The following is a 19,239-nucleotide window of genomic DNA, read 5'->3' as shown; positions in this document are numbered from 1 at the left end:
TTCCCCACTGGTGCTCCTTCTGAGATCACTGGTTCCTGTCAGTCACCTCCATCTCCCACCGTCACACCCTGGGCTCAAACTCTTAGAAGTGTCTTTCCCTCCTCCCATTCATTTATCACTAGTAAGCCAGACACCAAGCCCTGCCATTTTTCATAAGCTGAGTCCTTCATTGCTCAGATTTGTTCTCTTCTCCTTGTTTGCCACCACTAAACCTAGGCCCTTCACCTCCTGTCCTGCCCCCTGGCTCCAGCAGAGCCCCTGACACCAAAGCCCTGTGCCCACCACTGTCCCCGACACCCACTCGGCCTCTAGTCCTTTCCTGAATGTTCCCCTTCCCCACTCCCAGTCAATTCAGTGTACTCCTTAAAGACCCAACCCTATTCTACCTTTGGTAAATTACTCTGAACTCTTCCAGGCCACAGTGAACTTTTAGCTTTTTATAAATCTTGCTATATTTGAGTTTAAAACACAATGCACGGTCCACTGTGGTAACAACGTTTGCAACTAAAAACCAGCACACAGCAAGGAAGTCCCAGCGCAGCCAAAAATAAATAGAATGTATTTATACTCTCCACTTTGCTGTTGTTCAGTCACAAAGTCATGTCTGACTCTTTCGCAACCCCATGGATTGCAGCCTGCCAGGCTCCCCTGTCCACGGGATTTCCCAGGCAAGAATGCTGCAGCCATTTCCCAAGTCCACTGAACCACCGGGGAAGCCCATACTCTCTACTAGTCCCTCACAAAAACTGAAGTAAGTATTATCCTGACTTTTTCAATGTGGAAAGCTATAATTTACTCAAGTCCATATAATTGAAAAATGACAGAGCTGGGACCCAAATCCAGAACTTGAGACCTCGGTACTGTGGAAAGACTGCATGATGGAACAGAAGGCATATACATAAAGCAGTGCCGATCCAAAAAATACTTGCTCTTCCCTCCCTTCATTTCCCCCTCTCACTGCACACACACATACTCAGTTCCCATCAGGTCCCAAATCTAATACTTTTTTCCAATATCTGCTTTATTATCAGGTTTTTTCATATATAAAAATCCTCGGCCAATATTTGTTTTGGTCTTTATAAGAAGGAAGCTGAGTGATACAACTAGAGATGATCACATTAAGTGAAGTAAGTCAGAAAGACAAATACCATATGATATCACTTACATGTGGAATCTAAAATATGACACAAATGAACGTATCTATGAAAAAACAGAATCACATAGAGGGCTGACTGATGGTTGCCAAGGGGAAAGGGGTTGGGGAAGGGATGGAGTGGAAGGGTGGGGTTAGCAGATGTAAACTTTTATATAGAGAACGGATAAACAACAAAAACCTATATAGCACACAGAACTATATTCAATATCCTATGATAAAACATAGTAGAAAAGAATATAAAAATGTAATATGTATAAGTAAATCACTTTGCTGGACAGCAGTAATTAACAATATTTTAAATCAACTATACTTCAGTTTTTAAAAAAGAAAGTTGAGATTCTCACATATACATGGTCTTACTGTGGAGGCAGTAAATTAAAACCTAGTAAGTAGACAAGGTATTGGGGACCTTATCAACATGGAATAAACCAATTACCTCTAAGAAAAGGTGACTTTCATCCAAATGTTTTGAAAGACCATGATGTGAGCCAAGAGTGAAACTGAGAAATTTGGGGAGAAAATATAAAATATATTACCAGTACATTATGCTTGGGGGAGAGCCATCAGAGTGGTCCCCTGGAACTAAGGACTGATGAATCTTGGCAGAACACCGAGTTTTCTAATGAAGTCAACGTATGATGAATGAGATCACCATATATACAAACACATCTTAAGACAAAATTGCTCCACAGATAAAATAGGACATGACTATAGCCAGAATGGTGTTAAATTAAAACATAGAGTGTAGAAGGGCAGCGGGGTAGGGTAGGGGGGAGTCTGAGAGGCTGGTGGCCAACAAAAAAAGCCCAAATCCATGATGAGATGAAGAAGAAAACTGGCAATGTGTATCCAGCACCTTCCGGCGAGAAAGGAACTTGAACTCGGAGACAATGGACAATTTTTATCTGTAGCATGCTTCTGATTGTGAAGTAGAATATTTAATAGTTTCCCACGTAGCACAGTCAGTAAAGCATCTGCCTGCAATGCGGGAGATCTGGGTTCAATTCCTGGGTTGGGAAGTTCCCCTGGAGAAGGAAATGGCAGCCCTCTCCAGTATTCTTACCTGGAGAATCCCGTGGACAGAAGAGCCTGGCAGGCTACAGTTTACGGGATCCCAAGAGTCGGACGTGACTTAGCACTCTCTTTCTAACCCTAAGTTAAAAATATTTCAATGCAGTTTGCTTCTGTTTGCTCTCAATTGCCCACAATATCTTTCTGATGACTCTTTTGGCTTCATGAGTGTCTGATCCTGGAAAAGGAGGAGCTCTGGATATGGGTCACAATCCCCTAGTGTAAACTAGTGTCTTAGTGTTCTTGTTTACAGGTTAATCACTTAATATCATGGATGACATAAGTCTGGTCCCAAATGACACTCCTGGTTTAATGACCAAATTAGATTTTGGACCTGCAAAGCCAAGATCCATTAAGAAGAGAACTGTGAAATGGCGAGAGACAAATGGAACCTTGGTTTTAAGCTGCAGCAAAGCTTACTTTCATTTTGAGACTAAACAGCTAAGGCTGTAATAATGCATGACAGCTGAAGAGCATTTCAGTTTACAGATCACTTTCGTGACCTATTTGATTATCATGAAAACAAACTTACTATTGCTATTTTAAGAAGAAAGTTGAGGTTTGTGACTTGACTAATGTCCAAGAGTTAAAACCTAGGTATTCTTACTTCTGAAAGACTTTCTTCAACTTTGCTTCTCATAGTAAGGGTAGGATCACTGACTGGTTATGTTATATTTACTTATTTGTGGGAAAGAGAATATTATTTCAGTGAAGGGAAATCTATCTTATCACCTTGGAAAAGATAAAGGTTCCAGCTTAAAGTTGGAGCTATGTTGAACTATGGGAAGGACCTAATTTAGGGATTAGAAAAAGGGTCAGCTAGATCCACACAAACATGCTCAACTGATTAAAAAATAACTATATGTAAAATATACATGAAAGAAAAGTGAAAGTGAAAGTCGCTCAGTTGTCTGACTCTTTGCAACCCCATGGACTATACAGTCCATGGAATTCTCCAGGACGGAATACTGGAATGGGTAGCCCTTCTCTTCTCTAGGCGATCTTCCCAACCCAGGGACTGAACCCAGGTCTCCTGCATTGCAGGTGGATTCTTTACCAGCTGAGCCACAAGGGAAGCCCAAAATAAATATAACAATTAACTACTTTAAGCATTTTTAAGTGTACAATTCAGCGATACTGAGTATACTTAAAATACTATGCAACCATTACCATCATTGGCCTCCATAACCTTTTCATCATTCCAAACGGAAACTTCATCCTCTTTAATAACTCCCCATTTCTCTCTTCCCCTGCTCCCTACAATCTCTATTCTACTACCTGTCTCTACTCTGCTGCTGCTGCTGCTGCTAAGTCGCTTCAGTCGTGTGGTACCTAATATAAATGGAATCATACAATAGTTGTCCTTTTATGTCTGGCTTATTTCACTTAGCATGTTTTTCAAGGTTCATCCATGTTGGAGCATGTGTCAGTACTTCATTCATTTCTACAGGTGAATAATATTCCATTTAATGGATATTACTACACTTTGCTTATCCATTCAACTGGAGATGGATATTTGGATTGTTTATATCTTTTGGGCATTGTGAATAATGCTACTGTGGACAATGGTGTACAAGTATCCATCTACTTTCATATTTTGGGTATATACTCAGAAGTGAGTTGCTGGATCATAATCTATGTTTAAATTTTTGAGGAACTTCCAAACTTTTCTACAATGGCTGCACCATTTTACTTTCCCACCAGCAATGCATAAGGGTTTCAATTTTCCCACTCTTGAACAATACATTATTTTCCATTTTAAAAAAAGTAATAGCCATTCTAATGTGTATGGAGTGGTACACCACTGTGGCTTTGATTTGCATTTCTTTAATGGATAGTAATGCCAAACATCTTTGCATGTGCCTATTAGCCATCTGTTTATCTTCTTGAAAGGAATGTCTCTTCAAGTCCTTTGCCTATTTTTAAACTGGGTGGCTTTTTGTTGTAGAATTTACACAACTGATTTTTTACAAAGACTCAAAAGCAATTCAGTTGAGGAAGGATACTTTTCAACAAATAGTGCTGAAGCAACTGGACATCCATAGGTTAAAAAAAAAGAAGAATCTCAACCTAAACCTCACATCTTACATAAAAATTATGTCAAAATAAATCACAAACATAAGACTCTAATGCTTTTAGAAAATCATAAGGGGAAATCTTCGGGATCCAGAGCTATGCAAGGGGTTCTTACACTCAACACTGAAAGAAAGACAACGGTAAATTGGAACGAGTCAAAACTTTTGTTCTGTGAAAACTCATGTAAAGAGAAGTTAGCTACAGAATGGGAGAAAATACTTGCAAACTACAGTACAACAAGTGATTAATATCTAGAACATATGAAGAATTCTCAAAAATCAACAGCTATAAGTTGGCCAAAAGACATGAACTGCACCAAAGATACACAGATGGCAAATGAGTACCTGAAAAAAATGTTCAATATCATTATTTTTATGCACAGTAGAACCACAATGATGTCACTACACATCTACCAGTATGTCTATAATAAAAAATAGTGACAAATCAAGTACTGGCAAAGATGTGGAGAAAGTGGATCACTCATACACTACTGGTAGAAATGTAAAATGGTAGACGCACTCTACAGAAAAGATTGATGGTTTTTTATAAAACTAAACATGTGATTATCATACAGCTGGACTCTTGGGCATCTATCCTGGAAAAATGAAAGCGTTAAGTTCCCACAAAAATCTACATATGAATGTTTGTATCAGCTTTATTTGTAATCCTCCTCATGTGTCTGTTAGTTGCTCAGTCCTGTCCAACTCTGTGACCCTATGGACTGTAGCCCACCAGGATCTTATTCTCCATGGAATTCTCCAGGCAAGAATACTAGAGTAGGTAGCCATTCCCTTCTCGAGGGGATCTTTCTGACCCAGGGATTGAACCTGAGTCTCCTGCACTGCAGGCTAATTCTTTACCATCTGAGCCACCAGGGAAGCCCCTTTATTTGTAACTGCCCACTACTAGAAAGAGCCCAGATGTCCTCTGAGGGGCAAATGGTTTAAACAAGATGTTGTACATGCATATCATAGAAAACTACTCGGCAATGAAAAGGAACAAACTGACACATACAACAATCTGGATGAATCTCCAGAAATCTATATTATTCCATTTATATAACATTTCTGAAATGACAAAATTTTAGAAATAGAGAACACATTAGTGGTCACTCCCTTTGGAAGTGAGGAGGGAGGAAAGTGGATGTGGTAATAAAAGCCCAAAAAGAGGAATCCTTGTGGTGATTTAAGTGTTCAATATTTGAAGATGATAGTGGATATGCAAGCCTAAGCATGATAAAACGGTATAAAAGTAAACATACACACAAACGAATACAAGTACAATGATCAACATCAATATTCTGACTGTGATACTGCACTAGAGTTCTGCAATATGTGGTCCGGTGCCCCACCTTCATGCATGTCTGTGGAGTGAATGCCTTATAAGAAAAAAAAAAAAAAAACCATGAAATTTCTGAAGACTTTCTGAAGACCTGCATCTAGTAGTGACTTAAATTGGGAAGTATCTTAAAGAAGAAAACAAACACACAAATGTTTTCCATTATGGAAATAAACCATGTACTCTATATTTTTAAATCCTCTAAAGTGCAAAAATAAAAACACACCACTGCAATTCCAGCACTCGAATACAACCATTTTTAACTTTAATATTTCTTTGCATTCCTCCTCAGTCATGTTCCGTTCCTAGTTTTTGTTTTGTTTTGGCCACGCCATGCGGGATCTTATTCCCAGGCCAGGGATTGAACTCGCGCCCCCTGAAGTGGACGCGCAGAGCCCTAACCACTGGACTGCCAGGGAAGTCCCTCTGGTCCTAGTTTTAAAAACATAACTATATTTATTTAGCAGTTACTATTTCGTGCCTTGCCTTTTACACTCACTGGCACAAAATAACCTTTTCCCGACACTGTTCTATATTTTCCAAAGAGATTCTGAAAGGCTACGTTAAATTTCATGGTGGGATCGTTCACTTTACCTTTTTCCAGCAGGACTGCGGGATGCGCATCTCTGCGTAGAACGTTTGGCCCACAAAACTTTTAAAACACGTCTGGAAGTGGACCACTAGCTCAACTTTAAAGTCTCAAGACGCAAGACGCCCCGTTCCATTACCCCTCCGCAATGGCTGACTTACCTGCTAAACCCAGGTAGTCTGCACCTCCGTCCCTTTCCGAGCTCCCGGCGCCCTCTTGGCCGCCGTAGACGCATGATGACGTCACGCGGCGTCGTGGCTGGTTTCCCTGGTGACGGTTGCCAGGACAGCGCAGGACAGCGTCTGAAGAACCGACGGAGCTTCTGCAGCTAGAGATGGGGAGCAGTGGAGCAAACACTGTAAGTGCAGGGAAAACTACAGAATGGTTCCGGCTGGAGTCAAGAGAGCAAGTAGCCGCCAGGAGGCCTGGCCGGAGCCAGGGTGTATACCTGTGTAAAGATTTATTGAGTTGTACACTCACTTTACTCATGTAAATTATAATTCAATTTAAAATTATACCTCAACTAAAAGCAGTAATTAGGGACTTCCCTGGTGGTCCAGTGGTTAGGACTCCGCGCTGCCAATGCAGGGGGCTCGGGTTCGATCCCTAATCAGGGAAGTAGATCCCATATGCCACAACTAAAGATCCTGTATGCGGCAACGAAGAACTGCTACAGCCAAATAAATATTTTTTTTTAAAAAAACAGGAATGATATCTGAGTCCCATTCCTAGGAATTGATATTTAATTGGTCCAGGGATGTGCCACAGCATTGTTATATTTTAGAAGCTCCTAGGAGATTCTAATGTTCAGCTAGAGTTGACAGCCACTGCTTACAGGGATAGGAAGGAATCTACTGTTGACTCTGAGTAATGGGGAGAGTATCCTGATGGCACAGTCAGGGATGGAAGGGTGTGTCGGGGGTGGGGTGGGGCAGTGACAGCACAGTTCAGCTGTTGCTTTCAGGGGATCTGAAGTGAGGGTGGGTCTTCCAAGCTTCCACATGGACACCTGCAAAGCTAAGCAGGAAACTCCAGGTTTGGGGAGTTGTAAACAGGGCTTACTACGAGTTGAGCACTCTTGAGAAAGAAGCACTTCGTAGAGTTTGCTTCAGCTCAGGCTCCTTTTCCTACTCCGAGGGCAAGACGACAGAGGATGAAGGCTCACAGGACACCTTGAGGCTCCAGTTTAGAGCCATGCAAGAGATGCAGCACAAAAGGTTACAGAAGCAGATGGAGAAACGGAAGGAAAAAGAACTGAGCCTCCAAAGCAGAGGTGATGACCAAAAAGAGCCCCTGGAGATGTCTGATGGCCTTAGCGTCCTCCAAGCTGGGGAGCAGAACTCGAAAACCAGCTTTGAGCAGAGGTAAATGTAAGCTTGGACTCTCCCAGGGGCATCGCAGGGAGGTAGGGAAGAAGGGGAGAATGACTGCAGACAGTTCGACAGTCCAGTTGGCTAGATGTGTGTTTATCAACTGAGACTCAAGAGGTTTTGACATAGAGATTGTTACTGAAGACTCTTGCATCTGATAGAGGGTCTGTGGGTGTATAGACATAATTTGGCATGAAATTTATTCAAAAACCATGTGAAGCCAAATGGAAAATTTTGAAACCCATCAAGGTGTAGTTTATTAAGAAAAAATTGGTTTTTGAGAAGCCAGTTGGCTGGCTCTGGTATCTCACAGATGATCACTGCTCCAAACCTCACCTGAGACTGTTCTGCCCCAACTTCCCTTTCCTGACACATAAGGACACATAAACCTACCTCTCATAAAGAAGCACTTGATGGATTCCTTGCTTTTATATAGTTGATGAAAAAGTTGAAGAGTCCAAAATCTTCTCATTTTGCTCTAAATTTGATGGTGTCATACAGATGCAGTGATTTATATAGGCTATTAGAAGCAGAAATCTCCACTGATACAAAAGTTTGCTAGCTATTTTGCTAAAAAAAAAAAAAATCACAGTTGCTGAGCTATCTCTTTGCTTCTGGTTTCACCTAGAATCTATTTTCTCCATCTACAATTCTACTTTTCATGGTTTCTCAGTTTTCACAATGTTCTACTGAAAAATGTTAATTAGAAAAAATTAAGATATCAATAATTGAAAAAATTCATAGGGCTCCTAAATATTAGATCTAAGTTAACCCCAGACTGATTTCCAAATGATCTTTCCCCAAGTTGGAGAAAGTGGAATTTGTGGATACTTGAGCTGTTGGTATCCAACAATATTATTAATAATAGCCGTTATCTATTAATTAGTTGAGCTTCCCACGTGGCTCAGTGGTAAAGAATCTGCCTGCAATGCAAGAGATCCAGGTTTGACTCCTGGGGCGGGAAGACCCTCGGGAGAAGGAAATGGCAACCCAGTCCAGTATCTTGCATGGGAAATGCTGTGGACAGAGAAGCCTGGTAGGCTACAGTCCATGGGGTCACAAGAAAGTTGGACATGACTTAGCAATTAAACAAAACAACAATAATTACTGTTACCTTTGAGCTTCCCAATTGGCACTAATGGTAAAGAATAAGCTTGCCAATGTAGAAGCCATAAGAGATGCAGGTTCAATCCCTGGGTTGGGAAGATCCCGGGAGGTGGGCATGGCAACCCATTCCAGTATTCTTGCCTGGAGAATCCCATGGACAGAGGGGCCTGGTGGGCTACAGTCCATAGGTTGCAAAGAGTCGGACACAAGTGAAGCAACTGAGCAGACACACATGCAAAATTTCTATAACTTATTTACTTCCTGAGCAACTGCCTCTATGGAGCTGGTTTCATGCCTAATGATAGAGACAATCACAGACCCATCAATCACACATTTCTCATGTTTTAAAATTCTGAAAAAAGCGTTGCAAGACAATGTAAAACATACAATACCAGTCGCCTATTCTGATTTCCTGTTGGGTTAACATGAGACCCAGAGCCCTGGCCTCAGCTTAAGGCTTAGACAGTCCTCTTTGCTCTTCTAATTGTTGTTCAGTCACTCAGTCATGTCCAACTCTTTGTGACCCCATGGACTGCATTACACCAGGTTTCCCTGTCCTTCACCATCTCCCAGATGCTCCATCTTGCTCAAACTCATGTCCATTTAGTCAGTGATGCTATCCAACCATTTTGTCCTTTGTGGTCCTCTTCTCCTCCTGCCTTCAATCTTTCCCAGCATTAGGGTCTTTTCTAATAAGTCAGTTCTTCACATCAGGTGGCCAAAGTATTAGGGCTTCAGCTTTAGCCTCAGTCCTTCCAATGAATATTCAGGGTTGGTTTCCTTTAGGATTGACCGGTTTGATCTCCTTGCAGTCCAAGGGACTTGATCTCAAGAGTCTTCTCTAATACCACAGTTCAAAAGCATCGTTTCTTCGGCACTCAGCTTTCTTTACAGTCCAACTCTTACATCCATACATGACTACTGGAAAAGCCATTGCTTTGACTAGACGGATCTTTGTTGGCAAAGTAAAGTCTCTGCTTTTAATATGCTGTCAAGGTTTGTCATAGCTTTTCTTTCAGGGAGCAAGCGTGTTTGAATTTCATGGCTGTAGTCACTGTCCACAGTGATTTTGGAGCCCCCCAAAATAAAGCCTCTCACTGTTTCCATAGTTTCCCCATCTATTTGCCATGAAGTGATGGGACTGGATGCCAGGATCTTTGTTTTTTGAATGTTGAGTTTTAAGCCAGCTTTTTCACTCTCCTTTTTCACCATCATCAAGAGGTTCTTTAGTTCCTCTTTGCTTTCTGCCATAAGGGTGGTGTCATCTGCATATCTGAGGTTATAGATATTTCTCCCAGCAATCTTGATTCCAGGTTGAGCTTCATCCAGTCCAGCATTTCGCATACTCTGCACAGAAGTTAAATAAGCAGGGTGAATATACGCATAGAAGTTAAATAAGAATAGAAGTTAAATAAGCCTTGACCTACTCCTTTCCCAATTTTGAACCAGTCCATTGTTCCATATCCGGTTCTAACTATTGCTTCTTGACCTGCATAAGGTTTCTCAGTAGGCAGGTAAGATGGTCTGGTATTCCCACCTCTTTAAGAACTTTTCCACAGTTTGTTGTGATCCACACAGTCAAAGGCTTTAGCATAGTCAATGAAGCAGAAGCAGATGTTTTTCTGGCATTCTCTTACTTTTTCTATGATCCAATATGCAAGGAAAACTAGAGGGCCTTCCCTGGTGGTCCACTCACTGGTTGAGGCTTTGCCTTCCAGTGCAGGGGCTGCAGATTCCTGTTGGAAAGCTAAGATCCACATGCTTCGGGGCCAAAAAACCAAAACGAAAAAGAGAAGCAGGGCTTCCCTTGTGGTCCAGTGGGTTAAGAATCAGCTTTCAATGCAGCGGACACAGATTCAATCCCTGCTCCAGGAAGATCCCACATACTGTGGCACAACTAAGCCCATGAGCCACCACTAGAAGAAAGCCTGTACACAGCAACCAAGACCCAGCGCAGCCAAAAATTTTAAAATAAATAATCTTAAATTATAAAAAAAAGCAATATTGTAACAAATTCAATAAAGACTTTAAAAAAATGGTCCGTATCAAAAAATCTTTAAAAAATTAAGACTATAAATTTCCTTCTAAGTATCACTTTAGCTGCTGTTCACAAGCTTTCAAATATATTGCTTCTACAGTCAATTCATTCTAAATGCTTCATAATACACATTATGATTTCTTCTTAACCCATAAATAACTTAGCAGTGTGTGTGTATGTGTAAGTTTAGTTCCAAGCATATGAAGTTCTTTTCTGAATTTTTGCCCTTTTTTAGTATTGATTTCTAATTTTAGATAATTAATATTAAAGAAAATGGTCTGCATGATGCTCATTATTTGGAGTTTGATAAGACTGCCTTTGAAGCCTACAATACATTTTTATGCATGTTCCACAGATGCTGGAAAGGAGTATGAATTCTCTGGGCAGGGTTTTACGTAGCTCTGTTGAACCCCTAATAAACCACAGCATTCAAAGCTTGTTGCTCCCTTCACTTATGTGCATGTGTCCTTGATCACTGTTTTGAGAACAGTATGCTAAAAATCTGCTCATTGAGATTTCCCTTAATTTCTCCTTCCTGTTTTATACAGAACAGTTCTAGTCACCACCCAGTACCCAGCCAGGGACAACAAACCTGGCCACGGAGGCCTGAGCCCCCTGTGATTCTGCTTTTCCCTTGCAGGGTGCTTGAAGATGAGATTGAACAGCTTCGGGAGCAACTCCGGGAAACAGTGGATGAGAACGGGCGATTATATAAGTTGCTGAAGGAGAGGGACTTTGAAATCAAACATCTCAAGAAGAAAATAGAAGAAGACAGATTTGCCTTTACAGGTAACTGCACCACTATCATGACAGCTCCTACCCTGAAGTCCAGGTCGGCTGGCCCAGCTGCCATGGAGCCTACGGGGCAGACAAACAGCAAGTTCCGGAGGGCAAGTGTGAAGAGAGAGTGCAAGGGTCAGCTGTAATCAAGCTTGTCCACACGAGTTCCAGAAATGAGGGAGAGGGAGAGGAATGGAGCAGGCAGAGTGGGCCAGCATGCCAGGAACTGGGAGCACGAGAACAGCAGAGGCAGAGGGCAGGCATTCCAGGCAGTGTGGATGAATCCGCTGGGACTCATGATAGTTCTCCAGGGCATTTGCTGCATGTTTGGTGGGCTGATGGCATCCATTCTATCTCGATGATCTGGCTCAAACATGGACGTGAAAAAAGCCCCCGTAGAAATAGGCATTTACTCTATACCTCTTGCTGTTACTGGGCCAGAAGGGTAGATAAGACAGGGAATTTGGCTGTTCCCGGGGGATTTCCTATAATCCAGTGGCATCTAGAGTGGACCTTGTCCCTTCAAGTCTGACTTGGACCCTGGCTCTGCTGCTTGAGACCTTGACCCCATGGGCCTGTTAGGGACCTTGGGTATGTTAGCCCTGTGGTATGGACTGGACATGACCACTGACTCTGTGGTTCTAAGCTAGACCTTGTTCTTACAGATGTGGCCCTGATTTCCTCTGCTCCATGCATTTAGCAATTCCCAGGTGACTGACTAAGAAAGTACAAAGTCAGTGTCACCAATCACAGAGGGCAATACGCCTCATCTGGCATCTGCTGGAGCATCCGCTCTGCCTTTGCTAGTAAATGCCCTTAAGAGTAGGTGCACCCAGAGGACCAGTGCTGAATTAAAAAGCAAGGGGAATTTGGTATCTTAAAAACTCTTATGCCTCCCTCCATTCTTTGGCCTTTTCTGTCTAAAATAAAGCTATACTGAAGAGAAGGCAACACCTAACCTGGCTTGGGTTTCAGATGCAAAGGGGCAGCTTTTGCAAGGCTGTCTCTCAAGGCTGAGAGGCTCCAGGGGGAGAGGAGATGTCTTCATGTTTTGAAGAGGAAAGTCTGACAGGCTCAGTTCATGTTTCTAAACCAGGCTGCTGACAGCTGATAAACTGGTTTTCCTTTGACTGGATTTTTCATGTTTGCTTTAGTTTTTCCATTTCTTTGTACAATTCTTTAATGATTGAGCTAGTGCTTACAACACACAACTTTTCATGGCCTACTTAGAAGTATTATTTTACCACTCAAGTGGGATGAAGAAATTTTACCACCATATGGACCCCTTTACCCTCCCCCTTACAGTACAACTCTTAAGTATTGTATCTGTGTATGCTGGAAATCTCATCAGAGAATCCTATTTTCTTTCAACCATTATACATGAACCGTGAACTTCCAGATGTTGGATTTAGAAAAGGCAGAGGAACCAGATTTCAAACTGCCAACATCTGTTGGATCATCAAAAAAGCAAGAGAGTTCCAGAAAAACATCTACTTCTGCTTTATTGACTATGCCAAAGCCTTTGACTGTGTGGATCACAACAAACTGTGGAAAATTCTGAAAGAGTTGGGAATACCAGACCACCTGACCTGCCTCTTGAGAAATCTGTATGCAGATTAGGAAGCAACAGTTAGAACTGGACATGGGACAACAGACTGGCTCCAAATAGGAAAAGGAGTACCTCAAGGCTGTATATTGTCACCCTGCTTGTTTAACTTATATGCAGAGTATATCATGAGAAATGCTGGGCTGGATGAAGCACAAGCTGGAACCAAGACTGCCAGAAGAAATATCAATAACCTCAGATATGCAGATAACACCACCCTTATGGCAGAAAGCAAAGAAGAACTAAAGAGCCTCTTTATGAAAGTGAAAGAGGAGAGTGAAAAAGTTGACTTAAAACTCAACATTCAGAAAACTAAGATCATGGCATCTGGTCCCATCACTTCATGGCAAATAGATGGGGAAACAGCGGAAACAGTGACAGACTTTATTTTTCACTGCAGATGGTGACTGCAGCCATGAAATTAAAAGATGCTTGCTCCTTGGAAGAAAAGTTATGACTAACCTAGACAGCATATTAAAAAGCAGAGAAATTACTTTGCCAACAAAGATCCGTCTAGTCAAAGCTGCGGTTTATCCAGTAGTCATGTATGGATGTGAGAGTTGGACTATAAAGAAAGCTGAGCACCAAAGAATTGATGCTTTTGAACTGTGGTGTTGGAGAAGACTCTTGAGAGTCCCTTGGACTGCAAGAAGATCCAACAGTCCATCCTGAAGGAAAGCAGTCCTGAATATTCATTGGAAGGACTAATGTTGAAGCTGAAACTCTAATACTTTGGACACCTGATGCGAAGAACTGACTCATTTGAAAAGACCCTGATGCTGGGAAAGATTGAAGTCAGGAGGAGAAGGGGACAGAGGATGAGATGGTTGGATGGCATCACTGACTCAATGGACCTGAGTTTGAGTTAACTCCAGGTGTTGGTGATGGACAGGGAGGCCTGGCGTGCTGCTGTCCATGGGGTTGCAAAGAGTCGGACACGACTGAGCGACTGAACTGAACTGAATTGTATTATTACATATTTTAAAGAACTTAACGGTATAAATATTCTATTTACCCAGATATTTTAGCATTTCTGTACCTGCCCATTTACTGCTGCCCCTATTATCATGGGGTTGGCGGCTTCAAGAGTGGGGCTTGGGCTTCCCTGGTGGTTCAGTGGTAAAGATTCCACCTGCCAATGCAGGAGACACCAGTTCAATCCCTGATCTGGAAAGATCCCACATGCCCCAGAGCAATTAAGCCCATGCACCACAACTACTGAGCCTGTGCTCTAGAGCCCAAGAGCCACAACTGCTGAGCAGAGGTGTTGCAACTACTGAAGCCCGTGCACCCTTGAGCCCTTGCTGTGCAGCAAGAGAAGCCATCTCATTAAGAAGCCTGTGAATCGCAACTAGAGAGTAGCCCCTGCTTGCTGCAATAATGAAGACCCAGCACAGTCAAAAATAAATTAATTAAAATTATTTTTAAAAAATAGTGGGGCTTGTCTGGAGACAGAGTTGGGAAAGAATAAGCAAAAGAAGAGGATTTACCCCATTCGCTCTGAGCCCACTGCCTGCCCTTTGGATGAGAGAGGGCAGATCGCTTTGACCGCTTTCTGATGTCTAGTTCCAGGATTTGTAATGCTTTTGAGTCCTGGGAGGGAAACATAATCAGAAGACTCACCACTGGACCATCTGCACGTCTAGGTTTCGTTTTCTTCCCCAGGTTCTTTCTCCTCACATGTCCTCATCCTCTTCGACATGAGGTGGCCGAGGGCTACTCCTGGTTTCCCGTCACTGCCTGGCCCAGGTCAGCAGCAGCAAGCTTGTTCAACATGTGGACCTGTGTTTTTAATGAACCTCACCGATTCCCTTCATTTTAGGGACAGCTGGTGTGGCTGGGGATGTGATTGCCACCAAAATCGTCGAGCTGTCCAAAAAGAACCGGGTGCTGATGGCAGAGTCTGAGGGTGCGAAGACCAGGGTGCGGCAGCTGAGCAACCGCATCCAGGAACTGGAGCAGGAGGTGAGGAATCTCAGGTGCGCCGTGGGCTCCTCACACCCCCACACCACTCCTCCAGAGCGGGAACGCACTTAGATGCCTTGGGTCCTTCGCAAGGACTTTGGGCCAGTGTTTGCCCTGAGTCCCTCAGTCTGTCATATGCTGAGAGGGGAGTTTTGGGAAGCAAGGAGGAAGCAGGCCTGGAGAGGTAACCCAGCACACTGGAGAGGATGCGAGCCTGGAGCCTGACCACCCAGGTGTGAATGTCAGCTCCACCACCGACTTGCATTGTGACTTTGAGCCAGTTACAGTCTCTCTGTGCCTCGATTTCCTCCACCAGTCACATGGCAGTGATAATGGCGCTCACCTCGTTTTCTGAGGATTAAATGACTTAATGTTGTAAAATGCTTAGAACAGTACCTAGCAGGTAGTTAGCACCAAAAAGATGTTGTTAGATACATTATTAGGGATTCTGGCTAACTTGAAGCTAGAACCAGGAACATTCCATCAGTCCGTCCCACGTTTGTCCACCTTCCCTCTCTGCTGCCCCTACCCTCTCACAGCTGATCATAAACGCCTCCAGCTGAGCGAGGGCACAGCCCCAGCGGCTCATGGTCCCTCCGGAGCTGGAATGAACCTACGTGCATAGCTTCTCCTTCTGTGGCTGGAGGAGCTGAGGCTGGCAGAGGTTTAGAGGCTTTCTCAAGTCACACAGCATGTGGTGGTGCCAAACTTCAAATCCAGTTCTGTTGTTCTCCAAAACCCTCCTCAGGCATTATACTTGGCATTGCATTAGAACTTCTTTATTCTATAACAAATTTTTTTTTGAGAACCATCTCAGGCTCTGTGCCAGGCCCTGGGGAGACTGTGAGGCGCAAAACAGTCCTATTCTTTTCCTCCTGGAGTCAGACCAGCAGCGAGGGCCCCTTCGAGGAGGTAGCATGCACAGTGGGTCCCTGGAGGATGAGAAGGGGCTAGACTTGGAGGGTTGAGGCTGGGGCCTCCAGACAGGGGACCCAGCAGGGGCAGAGGACCTAAATATGGATAAAGGCCTGAAAGAGGGCCAATGTGACCAACCGTGGAGCAAGGTGAGGTCAAAGAGGTGGGAGGGCGGGTCATGCCCAGCCGTGTCAGACAGGTGGTCTTGGTGTGAAGGACAACTGGGAAGCCCTTAAAGGGTTGGTTGACTGTCTGTATATAGCGGTGGTCTTGGCCACCAGCCCACAAGCCTGTCAGGCAGGTTTCTTAGAGTCTCTGACCTTGTTTCCTTGAGTGTAAGGTGAAGTCCGTAATTCCTTTTCTGTCTCCCAGGCTGTTATTAGATGCAGATCATGGCTGCAGAATCATTATTTATTAAGCTGTTCATGAATCCTAGGACTGCTCCATTCCGTGACTTGGGAATGGGGCAAACAATCAATTAAACCCTTTCCCATCGCAGAATGGCTTGTAAAGGACAGTTCTTCAATTAATGGGCCTTAAAGTGAGCTGAAGAGACAGGCTACTGAGATCAGGGACTGCACGTCTGACGGCAGCACCAGAGGCCTTCACTCAAGGTGCCACAACCACTGAGTAGAATCAAATATTAAGTGCCAGGTTTGCTTTTTCAGCTGCAGATGACCCAGGCCAGGCTGCCAGCCAAGGGACCCACTGACACAGGAGCCAAGCCACCGAGGACCCAGATGGGAGACAGAGTCTTGGTATGAATTCTCTTCTGTGCTGGGGAGTGTGTGAGGCCTGGGCCTCCCCTCTTCCATGGGGGCGCAGGTGTCTCTCTCAGGGGTCCACCTCCACCCCACTGCTGAGCCGGTGCCACTACTGCAGCAGCATCCTCAGAGTAGCCATCAGGGCACAGTGATGAAGTCTACCTTCTGAGGCCAGGAATGCCCCAGTGAAGGCTAGTGAGGGTCTAATTGATTTAGTTCCCAGAGAGAGAGGTTAGGAGGGGCCTGAGGACCCTGGAATTCTAGAATTTCAGGATCAGGAGGGAAGGCCTGGTCCAGCTGGCGTCCCGCTCTCAGCCCAGCCATGAAGGATCTCTGTTACAGCCTCCTCACTGGGAGACATCCAGCCTCTACCTTACCCCAGCAACAGGGAGCTCACTCTTCCTCAATGGAACCCTGGTTTTGGAGGGAGGCAATCCATATTGTGGGAAGTCTTCCCTTGGTGGAACTCCAAATGTACAGAGTAAAATTGATTACTGGGAATGGGGGCTGTTTCCAAGATTCCAGTTTTTACTAAACCAGTGAGCCTCCATGAAACTTAGGAAATGGGAATTACAACTCCATGAAGGAAGGCAGTCTGACCCAGTGGGCTACTGGTGCGGGGCACTGAACCCAAGCCAGACAATAAATAGCTCAGAGTCTCGAGAACAGGCTTCCCAGGTGGCTCAGTGGTAAAGGATCTGCCTGCCAATATAGGAGACATAGGAGATGAGGGTTCAGTCCCTGGGTTGGAAAGATCCCTTGGAGGAGGGGCATGGCAACCCACTCCAGTATTCTTGCCTGGAGAATCCCCATGGACAGAGGAGCCTGATGGGCTACAGTCCATGGGGTCACAAAGAGTCAGACATGACTGAGCAACTGAGCATACACTCAAGAATATCCCAGGAGGCCTCCCGACAGTTTTTTTTGTTCTTGTTTTTTTTGACTGCACCACATGGTTTATGGGATATTAGTTCCCTGACCAGAGATTGAACCTGGGGCCCCAGCAGTGAGAGCACCAAGTTCTAATCACTGGACAGCAAAGGAAATCCCCCCATTGTTTTCTTAAGCCAAATAAATTGGTGAAACGGAATCCAAGCCTCAGTACTCCCAGTTCAGTGCCCCCCTTTCCACCCAGTCTTCCCTGTTGTCTATGACTCAGGGTCAAGCCACATCATGCCTGTCTCAAGGAGAATTCAGTCCTCTCCTCGGTGAACAGTTATGGGCCCCTCCATGTACAGAGCGACATATCTCTTGAAGGCTAGTCTTGTGTAGACCTGTCTCATTGCTAGGGAGGTAGTGGAAGGGCTCCTCCCTCAGCGGGGGCCAGACTGGGTGTCATTCAGCGCTTTTTCCAGCTCTGGGGGATGCTGCTAAGCTGCCCCATGTACATCCCCATCTCTGATTGGGACTGTGCTGGGTGGGAAACTGCTCATTCAGTCACTTGTTGAGCCTGATGGGATTTTCTGTAACACAGAGAATCAAAGACCAGCCCACTGCCCACAAGGGGGTTCAACAGGGGAGATGAGTAGGCGCAATGAAGGAAGGAGCGGGGACAGGGCCCTCAGGGAGAGCCCCCTGGCTCAGAGTTCACAGAGGGAACTCACTCCACCCGAGGCAGCCAGGAGGTGGGATGGGCAAGGGCTTCCTGAGGTGGCCTTGCTGGAGGAGGAAGGTGGGGGGCCCTTCCAGCAGAAGCAGCACAAGCTCAGAGCAGGAAAGTGTCACTGTTCCTATTCTGTTAGCTGGGCATCAGTTAGACAACATTTGGCTGCAGCCCAGGGCCCATGAGGAGGGAAAGGGGAACATAACAAAGGGGAACAAACAAGGGGTGGGGTCACCCGCGGAAGGAAGCCTTGACAGTAGGTGGAGCAGGAGCTCCAACTTTGTTCTCTGGCAGCAGGGAGCCTGGGAGGTTTCTGACGGATGCGGATGCGTGGGTGGTGGGCTGCAGTCTCCACTCCTCTGGACACGCGTCTTCCCCAACCTCTTCTGATGAGAGCTAGAACAATAGTCATGTCCCTCTCATTAGACTGTTCAGGCCAACCCAGGCCTGGGCCAGGCGCCATAGCCTGCGGACTCACCCCCGTCCGGGTCCAGAGCTCCAAGTGCATTCCAGAGTGAAGTTGAACGCCCTCTCTGCATGGGGCCTCATGAAGCTGTTGTTGGGTGTGGCCTTGGCACTGTCTGCTCCCCTAGACAGGTATTCCCTCAGGGGAAAAAGCCAAGACCCCCAGAAAGCCTGTGGTATCTCACTCTGGGCAGAAACAGCTCTGAAATGCCAAGGAGGTGGGGTTGGCACAGCTTCCCGGGTTGGAGGTGAGGTGTGGAGCCTGACAGAGCAGATGGGGTGATGCCCTCACTGCAACACCATCTAACCCTCAGCCACCTTTGCCAGCTGCCGACCCAAGTCAAGTTATGCCCCCTGGGCATCACTGTCTGTCAGAATCTGCCCCAAGGAGCACAT

The 19,239-nt window shown here is 44.8% G+C and overlaps 1 protein-coding gene across 1 annotated transcript in view; it reads left to right on the top strand.

Moving 5' to 3' along the window:
- Window positions 1-7,100: 7,100 nt before the first annotated feature.
- The window catches only part of CCDC13 (coiled-coil domain containing 13), a 32,483-nt gene continuing 20,344 nt past the window's right edge, over window positions 7,101-19,239 (top strand). The window contains exons 1-5 of the mRNA XM_065935022.1: window positions 7,101-7,109; window positions 7,368-7,594; window positions 11,386-11,534; window positions 14,954-15,096; window positions 16,680-16,769. Of these exons, the coding sequence (XP_065791094.1) occupies window positions 7,101-7,109; window positions 7,368-7,594; window positions 11,386-11,534; window positions 14,954-15,096; window positions 16,680-16,769 (618 nt within the window). The remainder of the gene's footprint in view (window positions 7,110-7,367; window positions 7,595-11,385; window positions 11,535-14,953; window positions 15,097-16,679; window positions 16,770-19,239) is intronic.

Source organism: Muntiacus reevesi, chromosome 4, assembly GCF_963930625.1.
Source record: "Muntiacus reevesi chromosome 4, mMunRee1.1, whole genome shotgun sequence".
NCBI lineage: Eukaryota > Metazoa > Chordata > Mammalia > Artiodactyla > Cervidae > Muntiacus > Muntiacus reevesi.
Note: the sequence above shows the minus strand (reverse complement) of the source record. Positions and strands in the feature narration are given on the sequence as shown.